Source organism: Zootoca vivipara, chromosome 2 (assembly GCF_965207765.1).
Source record: "Zootoca vivipara chromosome 2, rZooViv2.hap1.1, whole genome shotgun sequence".
In the NCBI taxonomy this organism is placed as follows: domain Eukaryota; kingdom Metazoa; phylum Chordata; class Lepidosauria; order Squamata; family Lacertidae; genus Zootoca; species Zootoca vivipara.
Genome location: NC_142584.1, coordinates 29,258,538 through 29,285,898, shown reverse-complemented (window position 1 = coordinate 29,285,898; position 27,361 = coordinate 29,258,538). Strand labels below are relative to the sequence as shown.

Sequence of the window (27,361 nt, the reverse complement as noted above, 5' to 3'; positions counted from 1 at the left end):
TTCTATATGGCAATTTATAGGCATGATAATCTCTGCACAGGTATTTAAATAGCTCCATGTTTTGGCTGAGGTTGATGGAATATGGGGGGTTACAGGCTTCCCACCTTGCTGAAAATGAAAATGCCTTCGGTGACCTGCCACCACAATATCCCCAAACTAAAACACACGAACAGGGATGAACCGTTGATAAGACAATACCTGTTTATATTTCTGAGGAAGGCTCCAACCAAAAGCTTGCACCCTACCATCTTCCTTCTGAACATGGGCTTTCACTTGGCGGTACTGTTCTCTCTTCTGCTCTCTGCGTGAGGCAAGACTGGCCTCAGACCTTGGGCAAAAGGGAGACACACATATTTTCTTTATTCCAAGTTCATCTATACCTTCCAATCCCCATTAGCCCAAATACAACTTTTCAAAGTTATGTAGGGGGTGGCAGAAGAGGTTCGTCAAAGTTAATACGCAAGTGAAATCTGTATTACTCCCCAGACACTATACTTCCTTCAAGGTACTTATATTTTTTTTCTCAGTGAGAAGCTGTCAGCACAATGCTTCTATGGTTTTTTTTGGGTAGCATGGCTCTCTGGCACGACCCGCTGCTGAAGTCTGTATCTAGTAACATATTTGGATAAAGAGGGGGAAACAATGTCTGATGCTGGGACACAACTGGTATGGTGGAAAGCTTTAATTCGAAGGTCTTTATAAATTACCTATATTCTGTATCCCATCCAAAGGGGGTTCTCTAATGTAACCATCGTTGTCAGGCCATACGACCTGAGGTTTTGGGAAATCTAATCATGGAGAGGATTTGCCATTCCACCCCTTCATCTCTCACACTAACAGCCTCAAGGGGCTTCTGGTTATACTTAGAAACCCAGGATGCCTTCTATCAACCTCTGAAAAGAGGACAGCAACACTTTTATTTGATGAGGACTTGGCAATGCTGATTCAGACTTCTGTTATCTAAAGGATAGACTACTATAATGTTCTCTACATGAAGGTGCCTCCCAAAACTGTATGGAGGCTTCAGTTAGAATAGAACTGGCAGGTATTTGTCGGTGTAGTTTTATGATGGGAGAGGAAAACAGCGCTTTCCTGCCCCCCACTTCACCCCACAACCACATTCCTTTGCTTGCTGAAATATTTGCCCAAACCAAGCTGGGCTACTTTTTTGCGGTTTCAAAAGTCGTTAGGAGGTTGTGCATATCCTGGCAAACTTTTCAAATGTCCCAGTTCAGTTCTCTCTTGGCTCATTTGGTCTAATAAGATTATAGGGTTCTTAATGGAGTACCATGAGAGGAGACTGTCCCTGAACTACTCTGGTCCTAAACCATTTAAAGTTGCATAGATTATAGCACCTTTCACTGTGCTGGGAGGAGCCAGCCACAGATACATCAGAGCACTGGTGACACGTGTTTCTGGGCCTACCTCCTCTGTTTCACGCTAACTTTGCAAACGCCATTACCAAAAGCGCTACCTGGGCAAAACACGCAAACTGAGCACTGTGAATGGAAACACTGTTGAGGAAAAGAAAGACGGTGCTGAAAGGCACTGAGGGATTTTAAGCGCAAGTTACATTAGGCAGTAAAGGGCATTATACTTAAAGTATGCCACCCCAAGGCAACATGCCACATTAGTGTGTGCTGTATGGATAACCATGGGTTATTTTACACAGAAGTATCATAAAGGACAAGGGTACTGCTTAATTCCATGTTTGGACCAGAGAACTAGATAAATATGGGCGAGGTTATTTCTGAGAACAAGCAAGATTCTGGCATGGCATGCTAACTAGTTATGCAGCCCCCAAGCATAATAATATAATAAGTTGAATAACTTCTTGTAATTGTTATGCAACAGAGGCTACCACATTTATGCATGCAGCCTTCTTTTTGTCCATAAAAATCCAACAGCTACCACCTGTTATTCCAATACTTCATATTCCAATAATTTTATATTGCCGGTTGGTTGGCAAGCATTCCGGTATGTGGCCTTGAAGGCAAAACTCTGGCTATGGCTTAAGCTATGTTTTAACCCGGTGGGCATGGTCCCCTTGATATTGAGAGATTATTTCCAATCATCATGGGAAAAGGAGATCATAAATGAAGTGCAGGCCTACTGATTGTCACATCTTTTCCTGGAGTCTATGACATTTAGTCAAGCCAGAGCTGTGATCTCTCAAAGACTGAGTGACATTGCTAGACAAGAGGACATTGCCCTTGTGAAACCTGGGATGTTCTTGGGGGATCAGATATTTCAGATTACACCAGCCCCTTATCTTGCGGAAATCCACTACTGTATGTGGAATACCGTAGACTCCTCACAGCTGCTAGGTTAAATGTCCTGGAATCGGCAGTATTGTTGGGAAGGTACAGGGGAGTCCCATATGCCTAGAGATCTTGTCATTGTGACCTGGGAGTGGTTGAGTCAACTGAACATATTCTTTTGATCTGCCCATTCTATGCAGATCTTAGACAAAAACTTCTAGCTCCACTCCTAGGCCAACTTAGCCCTTTAGCCAGAGAAGGACAGGTTTTGTTTTTGCTGAACAAGTTTACTGGAACAACAGCCTCCTTGGTGGCCAAATTTCTTTTTCTGGCCCTTAAGCGCCGTAAGGTTAAAATTGACAGCATTGATATGGGTCTAAATGTATGGCCTATTTCTTATTGTCGGTTTAAGTTTTAAGTTCCTTTAGATGTTTGATGTTTACATTTTTGCATGGATAAATGTTTATTTCTGACTGACGGTCGAATAAAGTCTGATTGATTGATTGATTGTAATTGTTATGCAACAGAGGCTACCACATTTATGCATGCAGTCTTCTTTTTGTGCATAAAAATCCAACAGCTACCACCTGTTATTCCAATACTTCATATTCAAATAATTCTATATTGCCGGCATACTTTTAGTTTATAAACAAAGCAAGTCTTACTCTTCACTGAGGAAATCGAAGGCTTTTGATTTGTCACTGGGTAACTGGGATAAGGTGCTGCTTCTTTTCTTGACTGATGGAGTAATGTGGGAGGTTGGAGCATTGTACTTAACATTAACTGGTGGTTCTGGTTTCTTAGCAGTATTGCCTGATGAGCTGAATAGTCTGCTAAAACTGGAGACCACAAAAAAAGTAGAAGCTTGTGAGTACATAGATACACCCAAAAGCCAAACTGGCTTCAAATGTACACAGCCAAAGCATTGAGTAAGGAAACGTAGTAAGAAAGGAATGGGCCCAAACACAGCAGCCATTAACTGTCCCACACAGCTCACACCATCAGAACAGCAGCATTACGCTTGCAACACTCATAATAACTATTCCATGCACATCCAAGCCAAGAATGAAGATAAAGACTTGGCATTTAAACAGGGGCTAGAGAATGCTCTGGTGTCTGAAAATGTGGTGTTAAAAACAGCTTTCTATATACATAAAAGGCTGGTACCCCCCCCCAAAAAAGTGATGCTGGCTTCTATTTTCATTTATTTACTTTTCTTTTCATCCTTTTATTGCCTGCCCTGCATCCTGAGGTCCCAGGGTGGGTTGGACTCCTGCACCTGAAAATTTGAAATGCTTCTCTATCTGTATAGCAAATTTCTAGACCTGAGATAGTTAAGGCCACCATAGGCAACACCACTCAGTAAGTCAGGCTCTGAAGCACTGATATTATATAAACAGTACAGTTTCCCCAAAACTTATAGGCACACAAGCAGTTTGATCATTATCTGAGTTGATGTGCCATAGTGATTAAAAGCATGAGCTTTGCTCTGTAAGTCACACAACTCATCACAGAGCTTGGTAAATGTTCCTTAGGCAGGATGCTGCCTCCATCTCACCATTATTTATAACATGGAGATAAATCTGGCATATCCTACAAGATTGTTGTAAGGATTACAGATGGTTTGCCGAAAGCAATTCACATAACCTAAATATCATTGTGTATATCATGTGTATGACACTGAGTACAACTTTACTGGACTACAAGACTATGAGTCCAGATATAGAGAATCCATAACTTCAACGTATTCTGTTTCCCCACAGCAAAAGGCAGGGATGGATAAGATTAGTTTCAGTTCAGAATATGAACTACAATCAAGTTAAAAGAAACACAATCCCACAATAATCCAAATTTAAGTAATCCAGCACCTTCACAGCCAAGTCCTGCAGATTCACTGCTATTTAGACAGGAGCCCAAAGATTTCTATTAAATCTTAAACCGCAAAAAGTATTAAATAAAATAACTTCTGGGATACACAAGATTTTAATATTTAATTACACAATAGTAACTCTCTCACAATTTTAGTACTCTCTCACATTTGGCTTCAGTAATTACGTTTAGAACATGGAACATAAATTAGCACTTCACAAATTCTCACACAAAGTTCTGGGGTACTTGAAATGATTCGCAAACCACACCAAAAGCTATCCAAACTTCAGTTTACTTTCATATTCATAGAACAGCTGCTAATAAAACTCTGCACTCTTGTGTCAGAATTTTGGTTTCTCTTTTTTTAATGCCACAATTAGATTAAAGCAATTAAGTTTCTCGGCCAAGTGCATAACCAACATTGCAAGATGCATCTTACAATCTGTCTTTAAGGTCAGTCTTACCCAGTTGGCATTCTAGATGGCAAAGAGAAAATAGGTTTGTTGTTATTGGTTCCTTTCGCAATAAAGAAACAAAAAAAGGCTTTGTGCATAATACCAGCATCTGATTGCGTTTCAGTACTTACAACTGCCAAAGGCTTGATCTCTTCTTCTCTTGCATGGCTGGATTTTCTCGTGATGCCCTAAAGAAAAAAAAAATCAAAAGCTAATTAGCTGAGCAATAGGATGACCTAGAATGCTCTGCACGACACATCAAAGTAGCAAATGGCTCATGTCTGATTGCAAGATACAATACTATTAAATTGATGAGGTGGGCAGGGAGGGATTGCTGAATAAACAGGGTGCAACTTAACATAGTGCTAAGTGGGGCATGTGTGTGCAGAACAAGGCCTGTTTGAGCAGCAAAACATTTCCATTCTTCACTTCCCCCTGTGCATCTGCCTCATGCCCTCTAAACTTGTTCTGGGCTTAGTTGTACATGGTGTTAGATTACTGTTCAGCAAAATTTGTATCTGGATATTCTAAAAATTCAAGTTACTATTTTGACCGCTCATCCCCTAAAAACACACAAACACACACACACACACACTTATTAGTATATCTGGTGAAGGGTAAACAGTGTAAGAACATCCTGTGCATTTCAATATTTTTTTTGTTCACTGCCGATTTTACAGAAGGTTAAGTTCCTGACAAGGTCGTCCACCGCTTGATTACGATTTTGTCCACCTCGTGCATGCATTAAGAAAGCTGTTCCAAACAGTCAAGTGTGCAAACTAATTTCATCAGAGGAAGTACCAAACATTATGGCTGCAAAAGCTGCATGCACAAGGAATACGGGGACTGCTCCATGGTAGAATGTGGCTCATGCAAAACAAGTCAACTTAGTCATAAAGAGGTGTAAATATCTTTCCGTAGTAAAACTAAACTGTAGCAATCGCATCCAACCATTAGGTGGCAGCCAAATGAGATGCTAAAAGTACAGGAGTGCCTAGGGAAGAAGTTCAAAGTGAGAGGTGCAGTACGACCCTCCTACTGCTGCAGGTCATCTCCTTGGAGTCTGTCTGCCGAGCACCATCTCTTTATTCAGAGATATGATACTAAATGTGTGCCCAGCTTTGGGGTGGTGGTGGTGCCAAGAGCTAAACAATGCGTGGGGGGGGGGGGTAGGAAGCTGCCTGGTCTCTCGAGCTCAGTGTTTCTCAAACTTGGGTCCCTGGCTGTTGCCAGACTACAACTGACATCATCTCTAGCTAGCAGGACCAGAGGTCAGGGATGATACGAGTTGTAGTCCAACAACAGCTGGATACACAAGTTTGAGAAACACTGGCTCATTATTTTCTGCCCTGACTGGCAGCAACTTTCTAGGGTTTCAGGAAGGACTCTCTCTCTCAGCCCTACTTGGGAAGTTAACCTGGGATGTTCTACATGTATGTAGAAGAGCTACAGTCCTTCCCCTTTGATGGTCCTGCCCCCTTTACTGTTAAAAATAATCTACACTCCACAACGCAATACAATAATAGCAGCAGTTTCACAGAATCACATATTGGTAGAGTTGGAAGGGACCACAGGGATTATTTAGTCCAACCCACTGCAATTATGAAAGAGGGGGGGGAAGGAGGGAGAGAGGGCAGGGGAGAGAGAGAGCGTTATCTGGCATCGCAACCATAAAATACCAAAAACAAGCATAAGAAAACTGCACTTGCCGTATCATCTCAGTCCATCGCACTGCTTCTTGGAGCTCCATTAGCCGCTCTTTATACTGATTTCTTTCCATGAGGACACGGGCCATTTCAACCCGAGTGAATCGCTTTCTCTGAGCAGTAGGAATATCACTCTGCACATTGGGGGGGGGGGGGGAGAGAGAAAACCAAGTATGCTTAACGTGGCAAATTATGTACAGTTGAAGGAGAAGTTACTTTGTGCATGCACACGAAAGCTTATACCCAGAACAAACTTAATTGGTCTCTAAGGTGCTACTGGACAATTTTTTTATTTGTTGCACTAGGGGACTAAGACAGTCATTTCAAAATAATTTACGGGTGTTTATGCCTATATATGAAGTGCAGTAATGGATGGGAAGAAACAGTTCCAACAATGGAAGCAGCCCCTCACAGCCCCTCGGTGTCCAAAGGAGGGGTGGGGTGGAGGGTAGAGGAAGCAGACTAATTCAGCATCCCCCAGATGTCATAATCCACTCTACAACTGCAAGAGGAGTTGCAGCACAAAAAGAAAGGACAAGTACACACTTCTTCTCAAAAACTCTTTCAAAAGGTCAAGGTATTTAGCCCACTTTAAGAGCAACATTACACAAATAAGAAAAGGGATTGGATAAAAAGCTGCCAATGCAATTACATACATCATCGTCTTCCTTTGCTTTTTGCCTTGCTTCTTCTGCTTCTGTGCGGGCTCTAAACAAGATGCAAAAGTTATCAATGAAGTTAGTCGCAGAATCCCTGGCAAGATTTTCTCTGCTGTACATGAAACAAGCGTATTACACTCACTTTCTAAGTTCTTCTTCCAATTCCTTGTTCTTCTCTTCAAGCTTTTGTTTGGCCAGTTTTACAGCTTCCAGCTCTCCTTTCAGCACATCCTTCTCGCAGGTGAGCTCATCTACTTTTGCTATTAAGTCATTCTTCACCACATTCAAGGCATTTCTAAAGACAACAAAGATAGCTGTAATTAGGTCATTTCTACCAGTATCACAGAAATTGACCTATTTATTTTTACTACCGTTATTTCAATCCTATCATAGGAATTCAAGCGACAAAGAGTTATATCCCCACCCCCTTACAAAAATAGCTTTGGGTAGTATTAAACTAATGAGTCCCACTGGCGGAAGCCTGCACTACGACTTCCACCAGGAGAATGCCCAGAGCAGTATGGGGAGGGTCCACCACCACATCTGGCAAGCTGAAATGTTTGCACTGATGGAACAATTGCCGCAGCACTACGTTGGCACTGGCTGCCCCAGATTCATATTTTGTGTCCCGTTTCTATTCACAGCGACAGTTTCAACAGCTTGTACAAAACTTAGTTTACAACATTTGTTTTTATTCGGCAAATAGTATAATATGCCATATTGGAATAGCTCATATTTGTCTAACCCTCAGTTTTTTGGGGGGGTCTAATATTGCACCGCAGGACCCCTCTAAATTTGACAGCAGCAAAAATGATTAAGGGGACACAGTACTGGGCAATAACCCTCCTCCTTTTCTGATCTGTACACCTGAGGGGGGGGGCGGTATGCCTGTGAGTGTCTGCGCACATGTGAGAGTGCTGAGTGGCCACGCCCTCTTTTGGCCATATCCACAACTGTGTGTGGCCCCAGAGGGTTGGTGAACCCCGTGCCCCCAAAACGTTAGCCACGCCTAAACTAGTCTAGCATTGCAACATCTAAGCAGATCCTCTTGGACAGTGCTTATTTCTGGGGGTACCCAGGGGTATGCATACCCCTAAACATTTTGTGAATCTAAGTTTGGCCTCATTGAGGGGCAGTATTTCAAGTAGGAAAATGAGAGTACACCTCTAAACATTTTTTAAGAAAAAAAGAACTGCTCTTGGGAACAAACAATTAGCGAATGAGGGAGAATTGCTTCTGACTGCCCTGAAGCTATTGCTGGTCAGCTACACTTTAGAAACCCAAGCTCTAGTGTTCTGAGGTTGCCTGTGCTTTTAATAATTTTGTACCTTTCATGAACTAAAGGAATATGTAAGGTAAAAAGTAAAGGACCACTGGGTGGTTAAGTCCAGCCAAAGGAGACTATGGGGTTGCGACACTCATCTCACTTTAGGCTGACGGAGCTAGCGATTGTTCACAGACAGCTTTCTGGGTCATGTGGCCAGCATGACCAGACAGCCTATTATATTAATTATATTAACGATTAGAGATCAAAATAGTGCAAATACCTAAAGCAGCAACTAACCTACATCTGTCACCTAGATATATAGAACAAGGGCATTGGGAATGATTGTTATATCCTTTATGAACCAGTAACCTTAGTCTCATGATCAATTTTAAAACAAATTTAGCAGAAGCAATTCTATGTTTAACAGCTGAAAAAGTTACTCACTTGGTTTCTAGCAGTTGTGTATTTTCTAAGATAAGGTTTTCAACTTCACGACCCATTCCTTTCAAAGACAGAACAGAGTAAACAGCTTAAAAACATTGAAATTACTAGTACAAGTGCTAGTTCTCAAACTTATGTACCCTGATACAAAGTTTGGTGTATGCTGCTCTCAGGTTCATGTGGGGCTACTATGTAAGTGGGACCACATTAATTTCAATGGCAGGTACTGCCCTGCTTGCACATAGATTAGCTTCCTCCACTGAAATGTATTCAATCATTTATTTAATAGAGTTGCATACTGCTTCTCAATGAACATTTCCAAAATTGTTTACAAGCCACCTGTCAAACATTCAATAATAAAATATAAAAATGGAAGAACAACCTATGCAGGTAGGATTGTTCTTTGAGTTTATCGAAGCACCTGATTCCTTAATAGCTGAAACAACAGTTTTCAGAACTAAATCTTGCTGCTGGATTTTTAAAGTGTTCAATAGGTAGGCTCTCTGAAGCCCAGAAGAACAATGCGAAATATTTTCAGTCCAAGAATCCAATCTTTAACTGCTCTTGCGGAAAATAAATTGTTTTAAAACAACAAGTGTTGAAAATCGATTAAAGTTTACAGTACAAATTTAAATTACGTATATTTGATGCTGAAAGCTGTGTCACAACACAGAGGAGAGATGCCGAACGTGAAAAAGCTCAAAGACAATGCAAAGCCCTTGCAAATGTTCCCCAAATGAGATGATACCTTACCAAAGAAATTATGGTCTTTAAAGCCCATGAATCCCATGAAGAGCAAGAAGAAGAAGAAATATTGTATGTAAGGAGAGCAGTATGAGTGAGGTACAGCACGATACTAGAGATATGAGTGATTTCAAAGCAAAGCCAGCAGTAAACGCCTGAAGCCAAATTATGTTCTGTTTTAAAAATGACTCATGTAGCAAGACAAAAACAGTTAAAAGAGAGTAGTGTCAAAAAGTACGGTCAAGAGCTACGAGAAGCCTCAGTGGACCAAGCATTGCTCTAGTCCGGCATCCCATCTCTAACAATGAAACCTCCAAGAAACCCATAAAAAGGCTATGAAAGCAACAGCCTTTCTTCTTTAGTTTGTCACCAGGAATCTAAATTCCGAAAGGTAACACTGCTGAAAATAACACTGCTGAAAATAGGGGTTCCATTTAGCCAGGGAGGTTGTAGAAAGACCTACACCCTTCAAGACTGACTAATCCCCATCTCCTGCCACTGCCTCTTGAAGCCACCTGCCCATGGCCATCACCGCATTTTAAAATAGGGAATTTAATTATGGATTGCATGTCAGCCACAAACTTCTTTCTTTGGTCCGTTTTGAATTACTGTACCTTCCTTGGTTCTTTTTGATTAAGGTGTGTGGGTGTGTGGGCACACACACTCACACACACATATGAAAATAAGGTAGTGCCCAATTTTACTGAATGACCCCAAGGCAAAGCCAAAAGGACACACCCACCCATCTAGTCTTTCCAAGCCACGCATAATTTACCTGTCCCACATCACCCCTTTTTCTTTTCCTAAACGGTTAAGGGTTTCCCCAGGGCAGAAAATGTTCCTGACCATTTTAGTTGCTTTGTTCTGCACTTTTTCCATATCTGCAGTATCTTTTCGGGGAACGGACAGTGGGGGCCATACACGGTTGGTATACATGGTGTTACAAACACTGGCAGTTGTTGGGGGGGGGGTGACCTTTACAGCTTATAATATACCAACAACTACACATTTCAGACCTCTGAAAGGTATCTAAAGTTATTACGTTCCAATAATATTTTGGGGAAGCGGCAATGTCATAGCTACATTCTTGATGGCTCACCATAAAAAACCCAGGTGTTTAAACTGAGCTTCCCCTTCTTACATCAATCTTTGAACACAGGCCGATAAAAGGTTACAGGTTTCTGGGCAAATCTAGGAAAATTAAGATCCTGCTAAAATGTGTATAGCATTGGAACATATTTGCTATTTACACATATATTTGCAAAAGTGAGCAAATGAGACCAACCCCTCAAACAGAATAAGCACATAGTAATTTAGTGCTCCTCCACAGCAAATGGGCTGCCCTGCTCACCTGACGGGAGGCAGGGAGAGCAGGTCCATATATTTACACCACAAGCTGCCCACTCTATTGAAATGAACAGGTAAGTACGGTACCTGCACAAGGAGGGAAGTTCTGTACACCCACTGGAGTAGTGTACGAAGTTACTGGAACGAGGCCAATATCTTGCTCCTCAATTCCTTAAGCATACTGAATGTACTCTTTTGAGAAATAAGGATCATATTCCCCCAGAACACATGGAATGCTGACTGATGCCAGGGAAACAAGGTACCATGTCTCACTTTTATGTGGCCGCTCTCACAGTGTCTGAAGTGCTGGCGCAGATGCACAAATCAAAACCCACCTGCATGAAGTCTCATTGTTGGAGAGCGGCTGCGGCTCAGTGGCAGAGCATCTACTTTGTACGCAGGTGGTCTCAAGAAGGTTCAATCTCCAGGTAGGGATGGGAGAGAACTCTGCCTGAAACCCCGAGGAGTGCTACCAATGCTGAGCTAGGTGGACCTGTGGTCTGAATCAGTGTAAGGCAGCTTCCTATGTACTGCACTTGCTGTGCAGGAGAAAGGAACTCTGCCCTCATTCTGCCAAGATAGCAGCATCACAATGCATTCTTCATGCCCTCCAACTAGCCAGCTCTTCAATTTACATCCTACAATGCGTTTGACATGTGCTTGTGTTTTAAATACATAAGAAGGGGGGCTCTATACTCAGTGATCAGCAAACAGTCTTGACGGTTTCAGAAGGTTTGTTTGTTTGTTTGTTTATACTGCCCTTCATCCCAAGATCCCAGGGAGGATACAAAATGAGAATACAAAATACTTCAAACCCTGTTCTTATTTCCAACTGCTTCTCCATGCTTGGGTGGTTTCAGAAGACATAACTTGGGCCAGTATTTGCCTATATGTGTAGAAAATAATGGGTGTTTTCTTCAACAGTGGCTGAAGTTTGAGTTTTTAGAGGATTTCAAAAAGTGCTGTTCATAGAGATAAATTTGAGTTATTTGCACTACACTTTTAACTGCTGGTGTCCCTAACAGAGAAACAATTATCAAACAAAATGGTTGGAGGGGGGAGATACCAAGCAGGATAAAAACCAAAATAACAACATATATTATGATAGCAGCAGCCAAGAATATTGAACTTTCAAACAATCACTTTCAAAAATATAAAAAACATACACACCAGAATATTCTCCTGGGTATGCAGCCCAAGAGAAAGAAAATTGGAGAATCCCATGTAAACTAACACTGTGGAACCATGCTCCATAAGTCAAACAGCAGATATATTGCATAACACACTACAAAACAAGGCATTTCATACAAAATGCACACCTACGCAGTAGGACTTCTGTATAAACACATTAGGATTATTGTGCCACATTTAATCGTTTCCCTTCAAATCCTAGAAGAACCCAGGCTAAAGTCGGGGATCCTCCTACCCTTCAAATGTTGGATTCTATTCCCATCCAGCCATGATGGCCAAAGGTCAGGAGTGATGGAAACTGTGTCCCACCAACATCTAGAGGGTAGCAGGTTCCTCATCCCTAATCCGGGCTATGCGAGTTGTGTTTGCAACCCTCTCTTAAAACAGACATCAAGAGCTTTAAAAGCAACTCATTAATAAACCTATTAAAAGGACATCAGTAGAGTCAATACTTTCCATTTCATTAGTTAATGCTATCCATTGTATATTCATTCAAATCAGCCAACTTAATTTCAGAGGACAATGGATGGAGAAGACTGATGCTATTCACCAAGCTACATGTGTGACCCCACCCCCTTATCCAAAAGCCAAATACTTGTAATTTTTTTAATTTTTTTTAAAATAAAGTCAAATCATAAATGCTGTTTGAAATACAGTGGTGCCTCGCTAGACGAATGCCCTGCAAGACGAATTTTTCGCTTAACGAAGAGATTTTTCTAGCGGAGGTTGCCTCACAAGACGAATTCGTTTTGTGAAAAATTTGTCTATCGAATCGCGGTTTCCAATAGGAATGCATTGAAATTCAATTAATGCGTCCCTATGGTCAAAAAATTAAAAAACCCCAATGCATTCCTATGGGATTCGCTAGACAAATTTTTCGTTATAAGAATTGACCCGTGGAACAAATTAAATTCGTCTAGCGAGGCACCACTGTAGATGAATGAAATTTATATTACCCACTACAAAGAAAATAAAATGTACTTGAGTATCTGCAGCACAATCTGTTGAAACGCATAATTCTAGCCGAGGCTATGTGCAGAGTTATGTAATAGTGATGTTTAATTTTGTATTATTATAACTATTTGTTTTATTACTGTGGAATTTCCAAAAGAAAGCCTTTGTAAAAATTAAAAGAAAAATAAAAAATAAGTAGTTGAATTACTGAAATAAATGCACTTTTCGACGATATTCTAATTTTCTGAGTTTCACCTGTATAGGCACCTGGTCTATGCCAGGACCGGTGAATGTTTCCTGCTCCACTCCAGAAAGAGCAGAACTACTACTGAAATCTTTATTTTCATTCCTGTGACTGCAGTGGTGCCTGACATATACCATGCTGTGCTGAGCTGACATTATAGCACAGAAATGAAGGTGTGCCACAGGGAAGCAGACAAAAGAGCAATCCCACTAGCTGCAGCTGCCAAGTGATACTGGCCTACCTCAACTGCTCAACAGAACCTGGAATGTGTGGTATTGAGAAGGCACACATATGTGCTCTATCAGGTGCAGCATGAGCTCAAACACCTGGCCCTTTAATGGTTGTGCTTGGGTTACAGAGTTCAGGCATGTACACCAAAAAGAAGTGAGCATTCTGGCTAACCTGAACAATTCTAGCTGTAACCAGCCCAACTTTCACACAAAGTCATGGCAACCATCCCAGAGATGCAACACAACTGGGTAGTTGTCTATTTTTCTTTCTGATCAGCTGGAAACACTCCCTTGTCAACATTGTTTCCTTACGTGGTTTTTATAGACTACTATTCCATTTGCTGAATTTAAATCTGCATTCGAGGTCTCGCTTGTAGCTCTGCAAATATGACGTTTTGCAAACTTGGGCTACAGCTGATTTTGGGCAATTCCCTCTTCCCACTGCAGCCCATCACTCCTCATCGCATGCTCTTCAGAAGGGGCCACTGACCCTCTAGAGACTTTTCTGGAAGCACAGGAGGGAGAGGGGCAGGCGAATCCCACTCAGCTTGAGTTTTTCCACTCAGTAACCAAGCCTTCATATTCTATTGTTCCCACAGCTAGCTAGAATCTTAGGCTCACTGCCCAAAATAATATTTAGCGATACAGACAAATATTTGGTTTTTCTGATCCTTTTAAATGGGCCTCTTTGGTCTTCTTCGTGACCCAAAATCTGCTTGGGGGAATAGTGTACATTACAAAATTTGCCCCTCTTATAGTAGAGCATAGGGCTGCTACAGAGGCATCTGGCTTACTGATTCCATGTGATGCCAATGTTTGACACTGCAGAATACATCTGCTGACAGCCTGCAAGAACCAACCCACCAAACTGCTATTGGGCCTTGATTTGCATCAAATTGGAATCTACGAAGTTTAAGCAGTGCTAGGTTTATTTATTTATTATGTAGGTTTAGCAATCCTCCTAATGGGGATATTCTTACGTTCTTTAACAGAACTGACTGTGGAACTGGGCTCATTTCCTTTAACTATAGCTGGTGGAGAAGTTCCGATCTGGAAAAATCATCTAGGCTGTAATGGATCTGGTTGGGGGTCCTTTGAAAGAATATCTAGAGGGACCTCTGCGTATCAAAGAATGGAGGATGAGCGTATTTCAGAAATGAGGCCCCTCCTGCCCTTATATGCTGATGACCGAAAGAGAAAGGAGCAGCCAATGAGGGCTCTATTTTCAGCTTGCTATTTATGAAATTAAACTGGTTATTTCACCAGTCCTTAAAAACTCAGAGCAAATGCTAGATTTACTTCATATTCGGGTAGTCTTGTGCCTCTGCATATTATTGCACAGGCTGTTGGTTCCAGTGGGCTGTTTCGGATTGTCACATGACTTCCTTCTCACCTGGTGAGTAGCTACTACACCTGCACTGAAACCTTGCCCAAACCTATCAGGGACTCAATGTAACTTACTTCTGAGTGCAACCTAGTATTGCACTAAATAAATAAATTCTGAATAGATAGTCTAAATACTCCATTTGGTAAAAACCTCATGTAGGAGACTGAATGTTTTCAACTTCACCATTTATCCATTTTTAATTAATAAGCATTTTATGTATAGAAGAAACTTAGTTAAAACTAGGTACTGAACATGAATACTTTTCTCAACAACTTCATTCCTCAACTCTCACAGAACAATTACCTTCACAGTTCTTAAGCTGAAGAAATGGATGGAAATCAACAGGATTTTTTTAGAATGCCCACTTACCCAGTAGGTCTGCTCCTTCATCCACATCCCCTATCAGACCAGTGCCAGCAGAAGATAGTTCTTCGAACAGTGATTCTGTATTACGATCAAATGCTTTGTTCTCTATGCCTTTGGTAGGTGTGCTGCACAACAGAATTGGAATTTAAAAGTCAGGAGAATAAAAGTTTTTAAAATATGTAAATGTACGCACACAAATGAGTGTCAAAGTGTGTGGGCACATGGTCTTCTAAATCACTTCATGCGCCTGACAATGTGGGTTGTAGCCCATAAAAGCTAACACCACAATAAGCAGCGGTAGCCAACATGGTGCCCTCCAGATTTTGTTGGACAACATCCATCACCCTCAAGTAGCAAGGCCAACAATTGAGGATGGTGGGAGTTGTAGTCCAACAACATTGGCAACCGCCAATATAAGGCATTACAGTCACGTGTGGCTCTAGAATTATGTGCTAGAAACCTACCAGTGGGTGCTCTTAACTGTCAAGGGGCAGAGACATAAGGCACATGTGTCAAGGTAATGCTTCCTCCCCACTTCCCCCAAATGCAGAGCTAGTCACCAGGCTTACTCCTCTAATCCACTGGACTGGCTTTCACTCTTTTCCCCTGACCCACCTCCCCACGGCACCAGTAGGAGCTCAGTCCTCCTTAACTTCTCACTCCAAGAGTCCCCTGCTCTTGCATTCTGGAGCACTTAGGCAGATCAGAAGCAGCCCAAGACTCTCTCACACATTAGCTCTCCTGGAAGACCCCTGAGTAAAAGAACAATGACTGCTGCATAACACACTGCTCTGATCTTCTCAGCAGATCAGGCCCCTTTGCACTGGGCAGGCAAAAGCAGAGCAGCAGCACAGTGGGCAACTGTATTGCTTCAGACATTCCCAAGTGTCCTATGCAACATGGGCCACGTATGGGCCTTCGGGATCCTGGCATTTGCCCAACAAGACTGTTGGAGCTTATAGGTGGAATTCAACATAGCATTAAGTGGGGTATGCATGCAGGGGACAAGGTCTGCTATGCAATGGGACTTCCTCCCACCCCCGCCTTCACTTAAACCTGTTCTGGAGGGTTCCCCCAGCCGTACAGAGCAGGCCTAGGGGATATGGGGGTGCACAGGAGGAGGGGGGAAAGGCCCATTGCATGAATGGACCTCTTCCACACATGCAACAACTTAGCTGAACCCTCCCCTTTACATTACCCCACCCCAAGTTCTTTACTGATGAGAAGTGTTCAGCAAAATACCTTGATCCTTTATATCCACTAAGGTCTTTATCCATATCCAGCTCTGGGGTGGATTCAATGATTGCCTGAACTTCAGATTTGTCTTCATTTTCATTAGAACCTGGGGAACAGAGCAGAAGTAACTACAGTATTTATTCCCATTTCTTTTTCATCCTATCCCAAGAGCTTAAGGGAACTACTATGTATCTTATTTTAATTTCACAGCAACCCAATGAAGCAATGGCTAAATTATGAGATTAAGAACTGCCAAAGACCAGAGAGATTCATGGCTGAACTATAAAATTACACTGGCAACAAGTTAAATGGTCACTCCATTGCCCCTTAAAAGTTACAATTTTTTTTTACTGCAAGGGTGACTTCACAAAGAAGACACTTTCTGCACAAAACACATTTCCATATAAGAAATAGTATTTTTTCCAGTTTATAGATCTTTAACATTTTATTAATCTGTTCTAAATACATTTTATTAATTTATTTTAAGTACATAAAGAAGGCATGAATATTTATACTTCATAGACAATGCAATGGATTTGGAAGCCACAGACAATTTTGTCCCCACCCCCAGTGTGATAATCACACCAAAACATACTTGTACCTTATCACACAATAACATGTTTCCTAAATATTAATCAAGAACATCATGTGTTCCTCTAAATATTAATCAATAACTATTCTTCTGGAACTTAGTACGCACACATATTTACACGTAAGACAGAAAAAAAATCAGTTTTGAACTGCGCATAGTATTGGCTCTAGCCACACAATCCATTCTAGGAACTTACCAATAGACACACTTCTTGTTTCTTGGCCTACTTGCACTTCAATGTTCTTGTTCCCTATATCGGAGTCCTTCTCAAGCCCTTCCTTGTGTTCTTTCGAGGGAGATTCAGCAGGCGCAAGCACATCTGAAGCAGCAGTTAAGATTGGCGTAGTACATTTGGAACCTGCTTGGCTAACATCAGAAAGTTCATCCTAAAGTGTAGAGAAATTCAAAGTAATTACAGAATTTATATGATAACATTCCCAGTCACTGGATGGATACTAGACTGGTTGGAGCCACTTCTCCTCCTAGAGGAGGTCTGCATAACACCTTCTCAGTTATCTTTCAGGAGCAAGGAAAAATATGTCCTATTCTCCCATAGTTGTAATAGTATTCATAGAATAGAATCATAGAATCATAGAGTTGGAAGAGACCACAAGGGCCATCCAGTCCAACCCCCTGCCAAGCAGGAAACACCATCAAAGCATTCTTGACATATGCCTGTCAAGCCTCTGCTTAAAGACCTCCAAAGAAGGAGACTCCACCACACTCCTTGGTAGCAAATTCTACTGTCGAACAGCTCTTACTGTCAGGATGTTCTTCCTAATGTTTAGGTGGAAGCTTCTTTCTTGTAGTTTGAATCCATTGCTCCGTGTCCGCTTCTCTGGAGCAGCAGAAAACAACCTTTCACCCTCCTCTATATGACATCCTTTTATATATTTGAACATGGCTATCATATCACCCCTTAACCTTCTCTTCTCCAGGCTAAACATACCCAGCTCACTAAGCCGTTCCTCATAAGGCATTGTTTCCAGGCCTTTGACCATTTTGGTTGCCCTCCTCGGGACACGTTCCAGCTTGTCAGTATCCTTCTTGAACTGTGGTGCCCAGAACTGGACGCAGTACTCCAGATGAGGTCTGACCAGAGCAGAATACAGTGGTACTATTACTTCCCTTGATCTAGATGCTATACTCCTATTGTGCAGCCCGGAATTGCATTGGCTTTTTTAGCTGCTGCATCACACTGTTGACTCATGTCAAGTTTGTGGTCTACCAGGACTCCTAGATCCTTTTCATATGTACTGCTCTCAAGCCAGGTGTCTCCCATCCTTTATTTGTGCCTTTCATTTTTTTTGCCCAAGTGTAGTACTTTACATTTCTCCTTGTTAAAATTCATGTTGTATCTTTCAACATCTCTTTTTAAAAAATTAGATACTGTTTATACTGGCTCTGCTGTTTCTATACTTGCGCTTTAAATGCTTTTTGACAGTGCATTTTGGTCTGATTTATTTGTTTTTATTATTGTTGCAAGGTGTTTTGAAATCATTTACAGAGAAAGGTGGGAGAGAGATTCTATAAGTTAGGTAAACAAATAATTGTCAACACAGAAATTGTACTGCTTCTTCTTAGTATTCAGTTGAGCAAACTGTGCCATGGAAAGTTCCAAGATCATTCTCAATGGCTCAGGAAACGTACTTTTTCCAGGAACTAATGTAAGAACTAAGTGTATTACAAGCAGAAAACATAGCTGAATTTAAGAGACATTTTGCCTACACAAGTCCTTGTGATCCTCTTTCATACTGCAAAGTAACGGGTTACGACTATATTGTTGAAACAGATTGAAACTACAAACGCAACACTGGGCAATCCAGTGTTAAATTTCAAAGCTTTACAGAACACTTGCTTAGCATTTGCATAAAGAAGTACATCAGAGTGGTATTTCAACAGATCCATTTATAGTGGCATATGACAAAAAGAGAAAATCTCAATTTCAATGTTATGTCAAGAATCCTCTCACGACACTTCTCCAAGGTCAGATACGTGAAAGGTGAAGGGTCAAGCAACTCCTTGCCTATGCCCCTTTTGAGATTTAAATTGTATCCCCTGCTTTACATATGAATGGGACAGACTCTTCCTTAAAGCACTAGTTTTCTGTATCATTTTATATAGTATGGCCCCAACTGCAGACGATAAAATACTTAGCAAACAGACATAATTCTGATCCAAGCTTGGGTGTCTGCCAAGAAACTGGTAAGAGGGAAGAACATGAGCGGTAGCACATTCCTCTGAGACAAAGATACTACATATGGCAGATGCAAATATCAGTGCCTCACCTTGAATAAAAATCCTGTACACTGAAGCACTTTTGCCAGCAGCAATCTTGCAGCATCAGGGCAATTCTGGGACTTGGTGAACAATTCTACCATAGCTCTTTGGCCTTGCCCAGAAGTACCAGATTCACCAACACCTAACCTAGGTCCTATCAAAACGTTCTGCTTCATTCTTCCATCATTGCAACCACCATCACAGGTTGTTCTCTGAATCACACCTGTGTTTCCCCTTGCTCCTGCCTGCAGACTGCCTTACTCTCTCCAAACCCCACCCCCCATTTCCTTGGCACTTGACCTGCCCTCTTAAACACGTCTTTCAGCTTCCCGATTTGGGCCATGTGAATTCCGTCCCTTTAGTTTTGCCCACAGTATAACTATCCTTCTAGCTTAAGCTTGACAATTCGAAGACTGCAGACATCTTTGGGTTTATATCCTTCTAGTTTTGTCATATAGTATCTTCCCTGGTCCAGCCTGTAATAAACCCACTCAAGGAGAAGCTTCCATGCCTTTGTGGAAGGAGGCAACATTTCTTCCAAAACTGCTTACGAGGAGACAAAATTGAGGGTTGGCAGTACAACCTTGAGTGTACTCAGAAGTCAGTCCCACTATGTTAAATTGAGCTTACTCTTTGGTAGTAAGTACATCAGTATGAAGCAGAGATACTTAAAGACCACTTTAATCATTAAACCTTAATAAATACTACCTCCTAGGGAAAATGTAGTGAATTGATAGCAGCATGTATTTATATGGATTGATTTTCCATCCTATTTCGAGATTATCTAAACCATTTTAAAGACCAAACTCAAGGGATAAAATGTTAAACTAAAAGGAGAGCTCTAACTATATATACATTGCTGCAATGTTTCACTCTGAACTGGCTGAGAAAATTACTAGATTCTGGTCTAGGACTGCAACCACCCAGCCCAGAACCAGCGTTCCTCACTCTCTCCTGCAGATCAGATAACTCCATGCTGGAAACTGATGAGCATCTCCAGCATGTTGTGCCTCCCAGTCCAAGACATACTAAATGATAATGGTCAAGCCTAGTAACATGCCTTCACAGCCTGCGCCAGCCAGAAACTCATAGAACATTTTAAAAGTACTGTACACTATTTAAGACAACTGCCCTTCTCCTCTCCTGATTTCTCGGATCTCACCTACACTTCCCAAAAAAAGCCACACAGTTCAGACACTCCTCAATAATTTAGCCTAATCACTCATGGAGAGGAAACTGCAGTCGTAACCAAGTGCATTCATAAAGCTCTGCACTCAAGCAGAATAAAAACTTGACTTTTGTTTAAATGTTTCCCAACGTCTGTATTCCAGCTGCATCCAGGAAAGAATGCAGCACACAGACCACTGACCTTAGCAGACAAAAAGCTCACAACAAATGGCCCAACTGCCAACAGAAGGGGGCCAAGGAAAACCTCAGAGCTTAGTTTGAATAGTTTAACAGAGAAACAGATTGGCCCAGTTTCATAATTAGAATTCTACTGATCTACTGAAACTGCTGCATTTCTGCTCCTGCACTTGAATTATCCAACTGTCTGGGCAAACATTAGCTAATGCTTCATCCAAAACTGACTGTGGGTATTAATTTATTTTTCCTTACTTTCTCATTATGATTTTAAGTGTTGTAACATCTATTCTGGCCTCAAAAATCCTGCATTCTCTTCCTTCCCTTCCCCCCCCCATTCATCTGGGGCACATAGGCAAACAGCGGATATGTCAGCAATTAGGGGGTGACATTCAACCAAGATTTACTTAGACTCATTGATATTAATTAATATGGCTAAGCTAGGTTCATTAATATCAGTACCACCAAGAATATCAGACTTAGAATAGTGAAAAGCCTGGGTTCAAATCCCCACTTGGTAGTGAAGCTCACTGGACTAGCCAAGGGACTTGAGCACATAATACCAAAACCATTGCCTATTTAGCCAAAGTGTGAACCTGGCCCAGCAGACTAAGCATTTTTGTTTTCTGGCAACAAGTCACAATGCGATGCTATGGTTTGCTGTTTGTTTACAAACTGTGGTTCATTTTAATTACAGTTTGGTGTTATGTCTGAACCTGGCATTCTTGCTTAACCATGGTTTATTTGGCCACCCTACCCCAGACATATGTCCAGCTATAAAGGTAAGAGGCAAGATCAGAAGGAAAAACAAATCAAGCTTGGGAGAAACAAGCTGTAGTTTATTTGCTTCTATGATTCAACAAACCATGGTTAAAATTAACTATAACTTGGCATTATGTATTAACACCGTTATCATTTCTCACCCTAACCAAACTCACAGGGTGACGGTTTGGATAAAACAGGCAGGGCAAGAACTAGGAAGAACACCCTGATGTCTTTCATGAAAGAGCAGGGCAAAACAAAAACAAGCAAAAAAACAACAGAATGGAGTATTGTGTAGACTTAGACATATAATTAACAAGTTTTGCTCTTCCCAAGAACTGGTTTGCTAATCGGTTAGGAGGGAGTCTCCCCAAGCATGTAATTTAACCTGAAGGGTTTACAAAGCGGGTTACAAGAGTTTTATCCTTTTACTGTCCCCTTCTGTAATCCAATTGTATAGCCTGTACATTCTTGAAAACTGCCTTTCACTATCTATCCCACATTAAATGTGCAATATTATTTGCAGTCAGCGCTGTGGTCTAAACCACTGAGTCTCTTGGGTTTGCCGATCAGAAGGTTGGTGGTTTGAATCCCTGCAATGGGGTGAGCTCCCGTTGCTAGCTCCTGCCAACCTAGCAATTCAAAAGCAAGCCAGTGCAAGTAGATAAACAGGTACCGCTGCGGCGGGAAGGTGAATGGTATTTGCGTACGCTTTGGTTTCCGCCACAGTGTTCCGCAGCGCCGGAAGCGGTTTAGTCCTGCTGGCCACATGACCTGGAAAACTGTCTGTGGACAAACGCCAGCTCCCTCGGCCTGAAAGTGAGATGAGCGCCGCAACCCCATAATCGCCAGGGGTCCTTTACCTTTACCTATTCTTTGCCATATAGTTCAAATTTACCTTCCACACTCACGTGTATAATCCACTTTACAACTGTGAAGAGATAGGGACACACTCTATATGGATGAAACTCACCTAAGGCCTCCTCATGGGCTACATACATAGGGTCTAAGAGAGGTGGTGGTGGGGCCACAGAATGTACTGGCACAAATCATGGAGCAACTAGGGGCTTTAGAGCTGTGTCAAAGGGCACACAAGATGAAACAATAAGCACCAGGCACAAGTTCAGAGACATTGCTTTTCTCAGTTTACTTTACAGTACTTTAGTTTCACTGCATTTCAGAATAGGGTTTCACAGTGTCCCAAGAGTGCAAAAGATGTCCCTTAACCAGACAATATGACTTTGCACATAATCCACCTAGCTGTACACAGACATGGAAGAATAATCACATTTTGGTTGCTGGATAATCAACCCCAAGCTGTAACAACTGATTAAAGATTTCAATATCGAGCTGCCTAAAGAATGTTAAGGAATTTAAATGGAAATGACTTCCAACTTGTACTCAGTGGATTTTAGTAAACCACTTCAGAGCTTAACAATTGCCTGCTAGGTGGATACTGTACAATCTAGGATACCTTAAATACTTCTAAAGGTTACAGACATTATGCAAGAGTTATCTGAACAGTATAGTTGTAGTTGAAAAAACCTAATACATAACCCCAACCCATCTAAAAGACAACTGTAGCATGAAATATTAGTTAATTCAGAGAGACAAGAAAATGAGGAGTTAGAAAAGGCATTCTACCCATCCAGAAAACTGATGAAAAGGGGTGTGGTGTTTCTGGAAAACCAGAATTGAGATCCTGGTCTTCCCCCATAGTCCAGTGCAACCTGAGACCCACTCATCAAAACATATAATTGGGGGGGGGGAGACTCATCTTCAACTTACCTGGAAAGACTCTCATTTTAAGAAGATTAAGAACTAAAGAAAGATAGTTTGGGGTTTAGGTTTCAACCAGGCACAATGCATCATAGAAAACATATTATTATTATTTTCCTCACCAGATGGGAAAAATAAAAGCACTAGGTTACCTTTAAACTGGTGCGGGAGCGTGGCTGACTTAGTTCACGGAACTTCCAATTATCTGACCCAGGAGTTTCCACTGTTCCTCTGTGATTATCAGGTGTGAGAAGTGCATCTCCTGGAGGTAGTGGGAAGATGCCCAATGATGTGGGAGGTTCCTTTCTGCTGGGAAGGAAAAAACCAAGTTATTTGCTTTCGTTTCTTACACTGAACAGACCTTTGAATCTCAGCAGTACAGTAGTAGTAAAAGCTGATATTTGGTTACTGTAACCAGGCCTTCACAATATTAATTTCTCTTTTTAACCAACTGCTATGTATTGCTGTTTTGTTGACTTTTTAATTATGCTGTATGGATATTTATGGAGTGGTTTTATTATATTTTGTATGTTGTAGGCCACCTCAATACTTTATGAAAGTGAAGATTAGAAATAAAAGAGTTAAGAATAATTAACAATTTCAAAGTACATTTCAGATAACTGTTCTCTCACAAGTTTCTACATGTAAGTATTAGATTATAGCCACTCGTTTTGCAGGGTGCTGTTTGTAATGATTTTTACTATAATTAAATTGACTGTCAGTACGGTAGCTATGACAACAAAGCCTTGGGCTTACACCAGTGCTGTGGAGGTGGGGCCTAAAATTTGCAAGCATCCGCAAAACAATGTGGGCAAAGACATACTTCAAATGTATGGCAGCGTGTAGAAGAGCTAGACATCGGATCTGAAAACAGCAGATTTTGAAAGATAATAGAATAAAAGCATTTGGGTCTGATTAACAAGACAATGCAAAATACCTGGGTCTCAAACAGATTCAGCTTAGACCGGATAATGAACTGGGGACAGAAAACTCCCAGAAGGAAAACAAAAATGTAACTGAGCAAGTGATTAAATATGAGCCATGTACACTATCATGCATATATGAGCAGCAAGAATGCAGGTTTCTATCCAATGCTGTTTTGTTAGGAGAGTGTTAAAACTTCTAAAAAGTCCCAATAACTAGAGACTATTTAGAAGTTTTAACACTCTCCTAACAAAACAGCATTGGATAGAGAAATCCAAGAAGAAGAAAATATCTGGTCCTTCAACCAATGCAGGAACAATTAAGGGCTCTTATTGGACACAAATTTCCAAAAGCGGAAATCCCCAGTGCTAAACTGAAGCAACATTCCTTATTTCAGTATTGGTTTGTATGATCCAAAGGTTTACTTTGACAGTACAAACATCTTCCTGTCTTATAATACAAGGGGTCTCTTCATATTCCTCCCCAATGGAGAAATCTATCCCTAGCATGATGCAGTTCACCCTCCTCTATAAAACTCACACAGAATTGGTGCTGTGGAGAAGCAATACCTATTTAGCATCATTACTAAGCTTGGCAATGAACAAATTATGAAACTGGCCAATAGAATCTTTTATTTAAACTTTAATTTAGTGGAACAGAAACAAAGGAGAGATAATTAGGGAAATTCTTGTTTATGTGACTTTACTGTCTGCCAATCTGTCCACTTTTGTAACTGTGCAAACTATCATAAGAGGGTTTTGGTTGAGTGATGGGTTAATTTATCTACTATGTATGGATGAATTACTGAAGCAGGTATCAAATCACCACAGCAGTAAAGGTCACTGCACTGGAAAGCTTGTCAGTTAAACTATTCTGTAGGAATTGTGGCACAACTGACCAGACTTTTTGCTATGAGTGTTAGAAATAATTTGGAGTCGATTCAAGTAGCTTATTTAGTATTCTTACATTTGTAAAAATCATTTGAGTGAGGGGAAGAAGCTTCACATGCCTGTGTTATTGATGCCTTCTTCAAATTATTTTGATAAAGTTTCACTATGCTACATTTTAGGGTCAATAACAGGTGAATGGAGATTTCTGGATGAGGAGGTGAGAATTCTCCCTCCTTCTGGGTTCAAAATGAAGTCAACCTGTTTACTCACAGGGCATGTTAGAATGTCAATTGCTGCCATGCATTTTTTTACCTTTTTTTTTAAGTGAGCTCTTAAAAAAAGAAAACGGACCAGGACACATACATTTGAGATTATTGATCATGCTAACCAATGATTTTCTTATTGTGCATGCCAAAAAAATTAAAGGAAGCTCTGAGGTCAGGGAACTTTTCATCTACTTTTAACATCATTTTTCATGTTTGTCAAAGAGAGAAAAGATTCAAGATGCACAGACTAGCATCTGCTAAAGATGTAGAAACCAGAATGACCTTGGAAAGACTTGCCTGTTGTACCCTGCTACAAAACTAACTACTTCCCAAAACTAATTACTCTTGATGTTTTCTACCACTGTATAAATATTATTTATAAATATTTTAATTCTACAAACAAAATATTGTAATAAAAATACTCAAAATAAGCAAGTCTACTAAGGACTTCTTAAATGCTATCTCCCACACAGCATTTTCCTATATACACATGCCATGCCATGAAAGAACATTAAGAGCTCTTTTTATTCTGTAAATGTCATTATCTAAAAACATACCACTGATTCAATACAAAGTCACACATTCATTGTTAATCCACTAAACCAACTAAAGGTTAGCGGTCCGCTACTGAAAATTACAGCTATGAGGGATTGGAGCCAAATTCTCTACAGTTCTAGGCAAACTTACATGATCTGAATTTTCTATTTACTACAAAACCTTTAAAAAGTACTTGCAGATAACCCATATTCAACAACAGGCAAAATATTGAACAGACAAATACACATGGCTGGTTTGGATGTAATGCTAAGCCATAGTTTTAGAATTACAGTACAAGAATGAGCCTAACCTTTCCCTAGGTTTGCAAGCTCCCTTCTTTCCCCTCCTCCTACAGTGAGAAGTCTAGAAACTTTTGCATCTTTTTAATTATCTGCAGCTTGCCATGTTGTCGGAGACCTGAACAAATTGTGGTTAATCTTAGCTATGCTTAGCAGAAGCAAACCAAGAATTCTACGATTCTATGACCATCACACCGTATTTAATGAAGTTGGTTTAATTGTAGTACGCACAGAAAATATTAACTACACTTTCGGGTTTGAATGATATTCCAAACTCCATATTCTAAAAACCTGGTTTAGCATTATGTCTAATTCAAAGTATTAAAAGGTTACTAGAAGATAACACACCAAGAGAACCACACAGATCCTTGTGAATAAAACTTTACATTTTCTTCTGCTGCTGTTAATGTGAAAGTAATTTTAATGAGATTGATTTCTTGCATTCCCTTGGTGGTGTTCCACCTCATCATTCGTTCCTGCACTTGGAATCATAGAACTGTTGAGTTAGAATGGACCACAAGGGTCACTTAGTCCAACCCCTGCACTTCTGGGGTAACATGAAAGATGTGGGGCTACCAAAAAAACAGCCTTGTGACTCTTCTCCAGCAGAATCGAAGAATGCATAGGCAAAGCAATGTTATAGTACATGCCTCTTTGGTCACAATGCTGTTTTATAGACATGGATGAAGCTCACTTTACATAACAACATTGTTTTTACGTAACAACAAAGGTAAAATTATCCACAATAGGTTGTATGGATGCTCCTAATTATATTGGCCATAAGAAAGTTAGAAACAATGTTTGCTAAATTGTAAAAAGTTGCACTTTGATTTTTACTTTTGCTTACTGAGCATAAGCAAATTCTGCCCTGATACATCAAAGTATTGGATTGCATACTTTTAAATACGCAACTGAAGTTTTCAGAAAGCCATATTACTGGTCAAATTGCAATCTGCTATGGAAAGAGTGTTGCTATTGCTCTTTTAATTAAAGATATTTAAACCCTGTTTCTTCACTCTACACCTTAGCTTGTCAGCATTCAATTTACAAAAATATGCAAAGATGCTATTACAGTATAATAGTTTCACAGACTATCCACTAGTAGATTCCGCAGAATTCTCTGGAGTAAAACACAGATCGAATAAATGAAAGGCCTAAATGACCACAGAAGCAAGGCTGCCCAGCATTAGTCAAGCACCTGACAATACAGTGAATACAAGCTTTGTCCACAATGTATCCACATAGCACTTTTATGCCATTTACAGGATTCAGCAATAAAAAGAGAAAGGCTATTAGCCTTCCAGAACACAACT

General features: G+C 40.7%; 1 protein-coding gene across 5 annotated transcripts in view; it reads right to left on the bottom strand.

The window, feature by feature from the left end:
* SPAG9 (sperm associated antigen 9) overlaps positions 1-27,361 on the bottom strand; it is a 74,843-nt gene that overhangs the window by 21,276 nt on the left and 26,206 nt on the right. For 3 of the 5 annotated variants that reach the window (XM_035104332.3, XM_035104337.3, XM_035104338.3), the window contains 11 exons: positions 23,285-23,438; positions 17,146-17,335; positions 16,364-16,463; positions 15,125-15,246; positions 8,662-8,719; positions 7,093-7,245; positions 6,948-6,999; positions 6,295-6,425; positions 4,717-4,773; positions 2,927-3,100; positions 199-328 (listed from right to left, as the gene is read on the bottom strand). In XM_035104332.3, the coding sequence (XP_034960223.1) occupies positions 199-328; positions 2,927-3,100; positions 4,717-4,773; positions 6,295-6,425; positions 6,948-6,999; positions 7,093-7,245; positions 8,662-8,719; positions 15,125-15,246; positions 16,364-16,463; positions 17,146-17,335; positions 23,285-23,438 (1,321 nt within the window). Of the gene's footprint in view, positions 1-198; positions 329-2,926; positions 3,101-4,716; positions 4,774-6,294; positions 6,426-6,947; positions 7,000-7,092; positions 7,246-8,661; positions 8,720-15,124; positions 15,247-16,363; positions 16,464-17,145; positions 17,336-23,284; positions 23,442-27,361 lie in introns of all 5 variants that reach the window. The other 2 variants (XM_035104331.3, XM_035104336.3) reach the window with 1 other exon arrangement.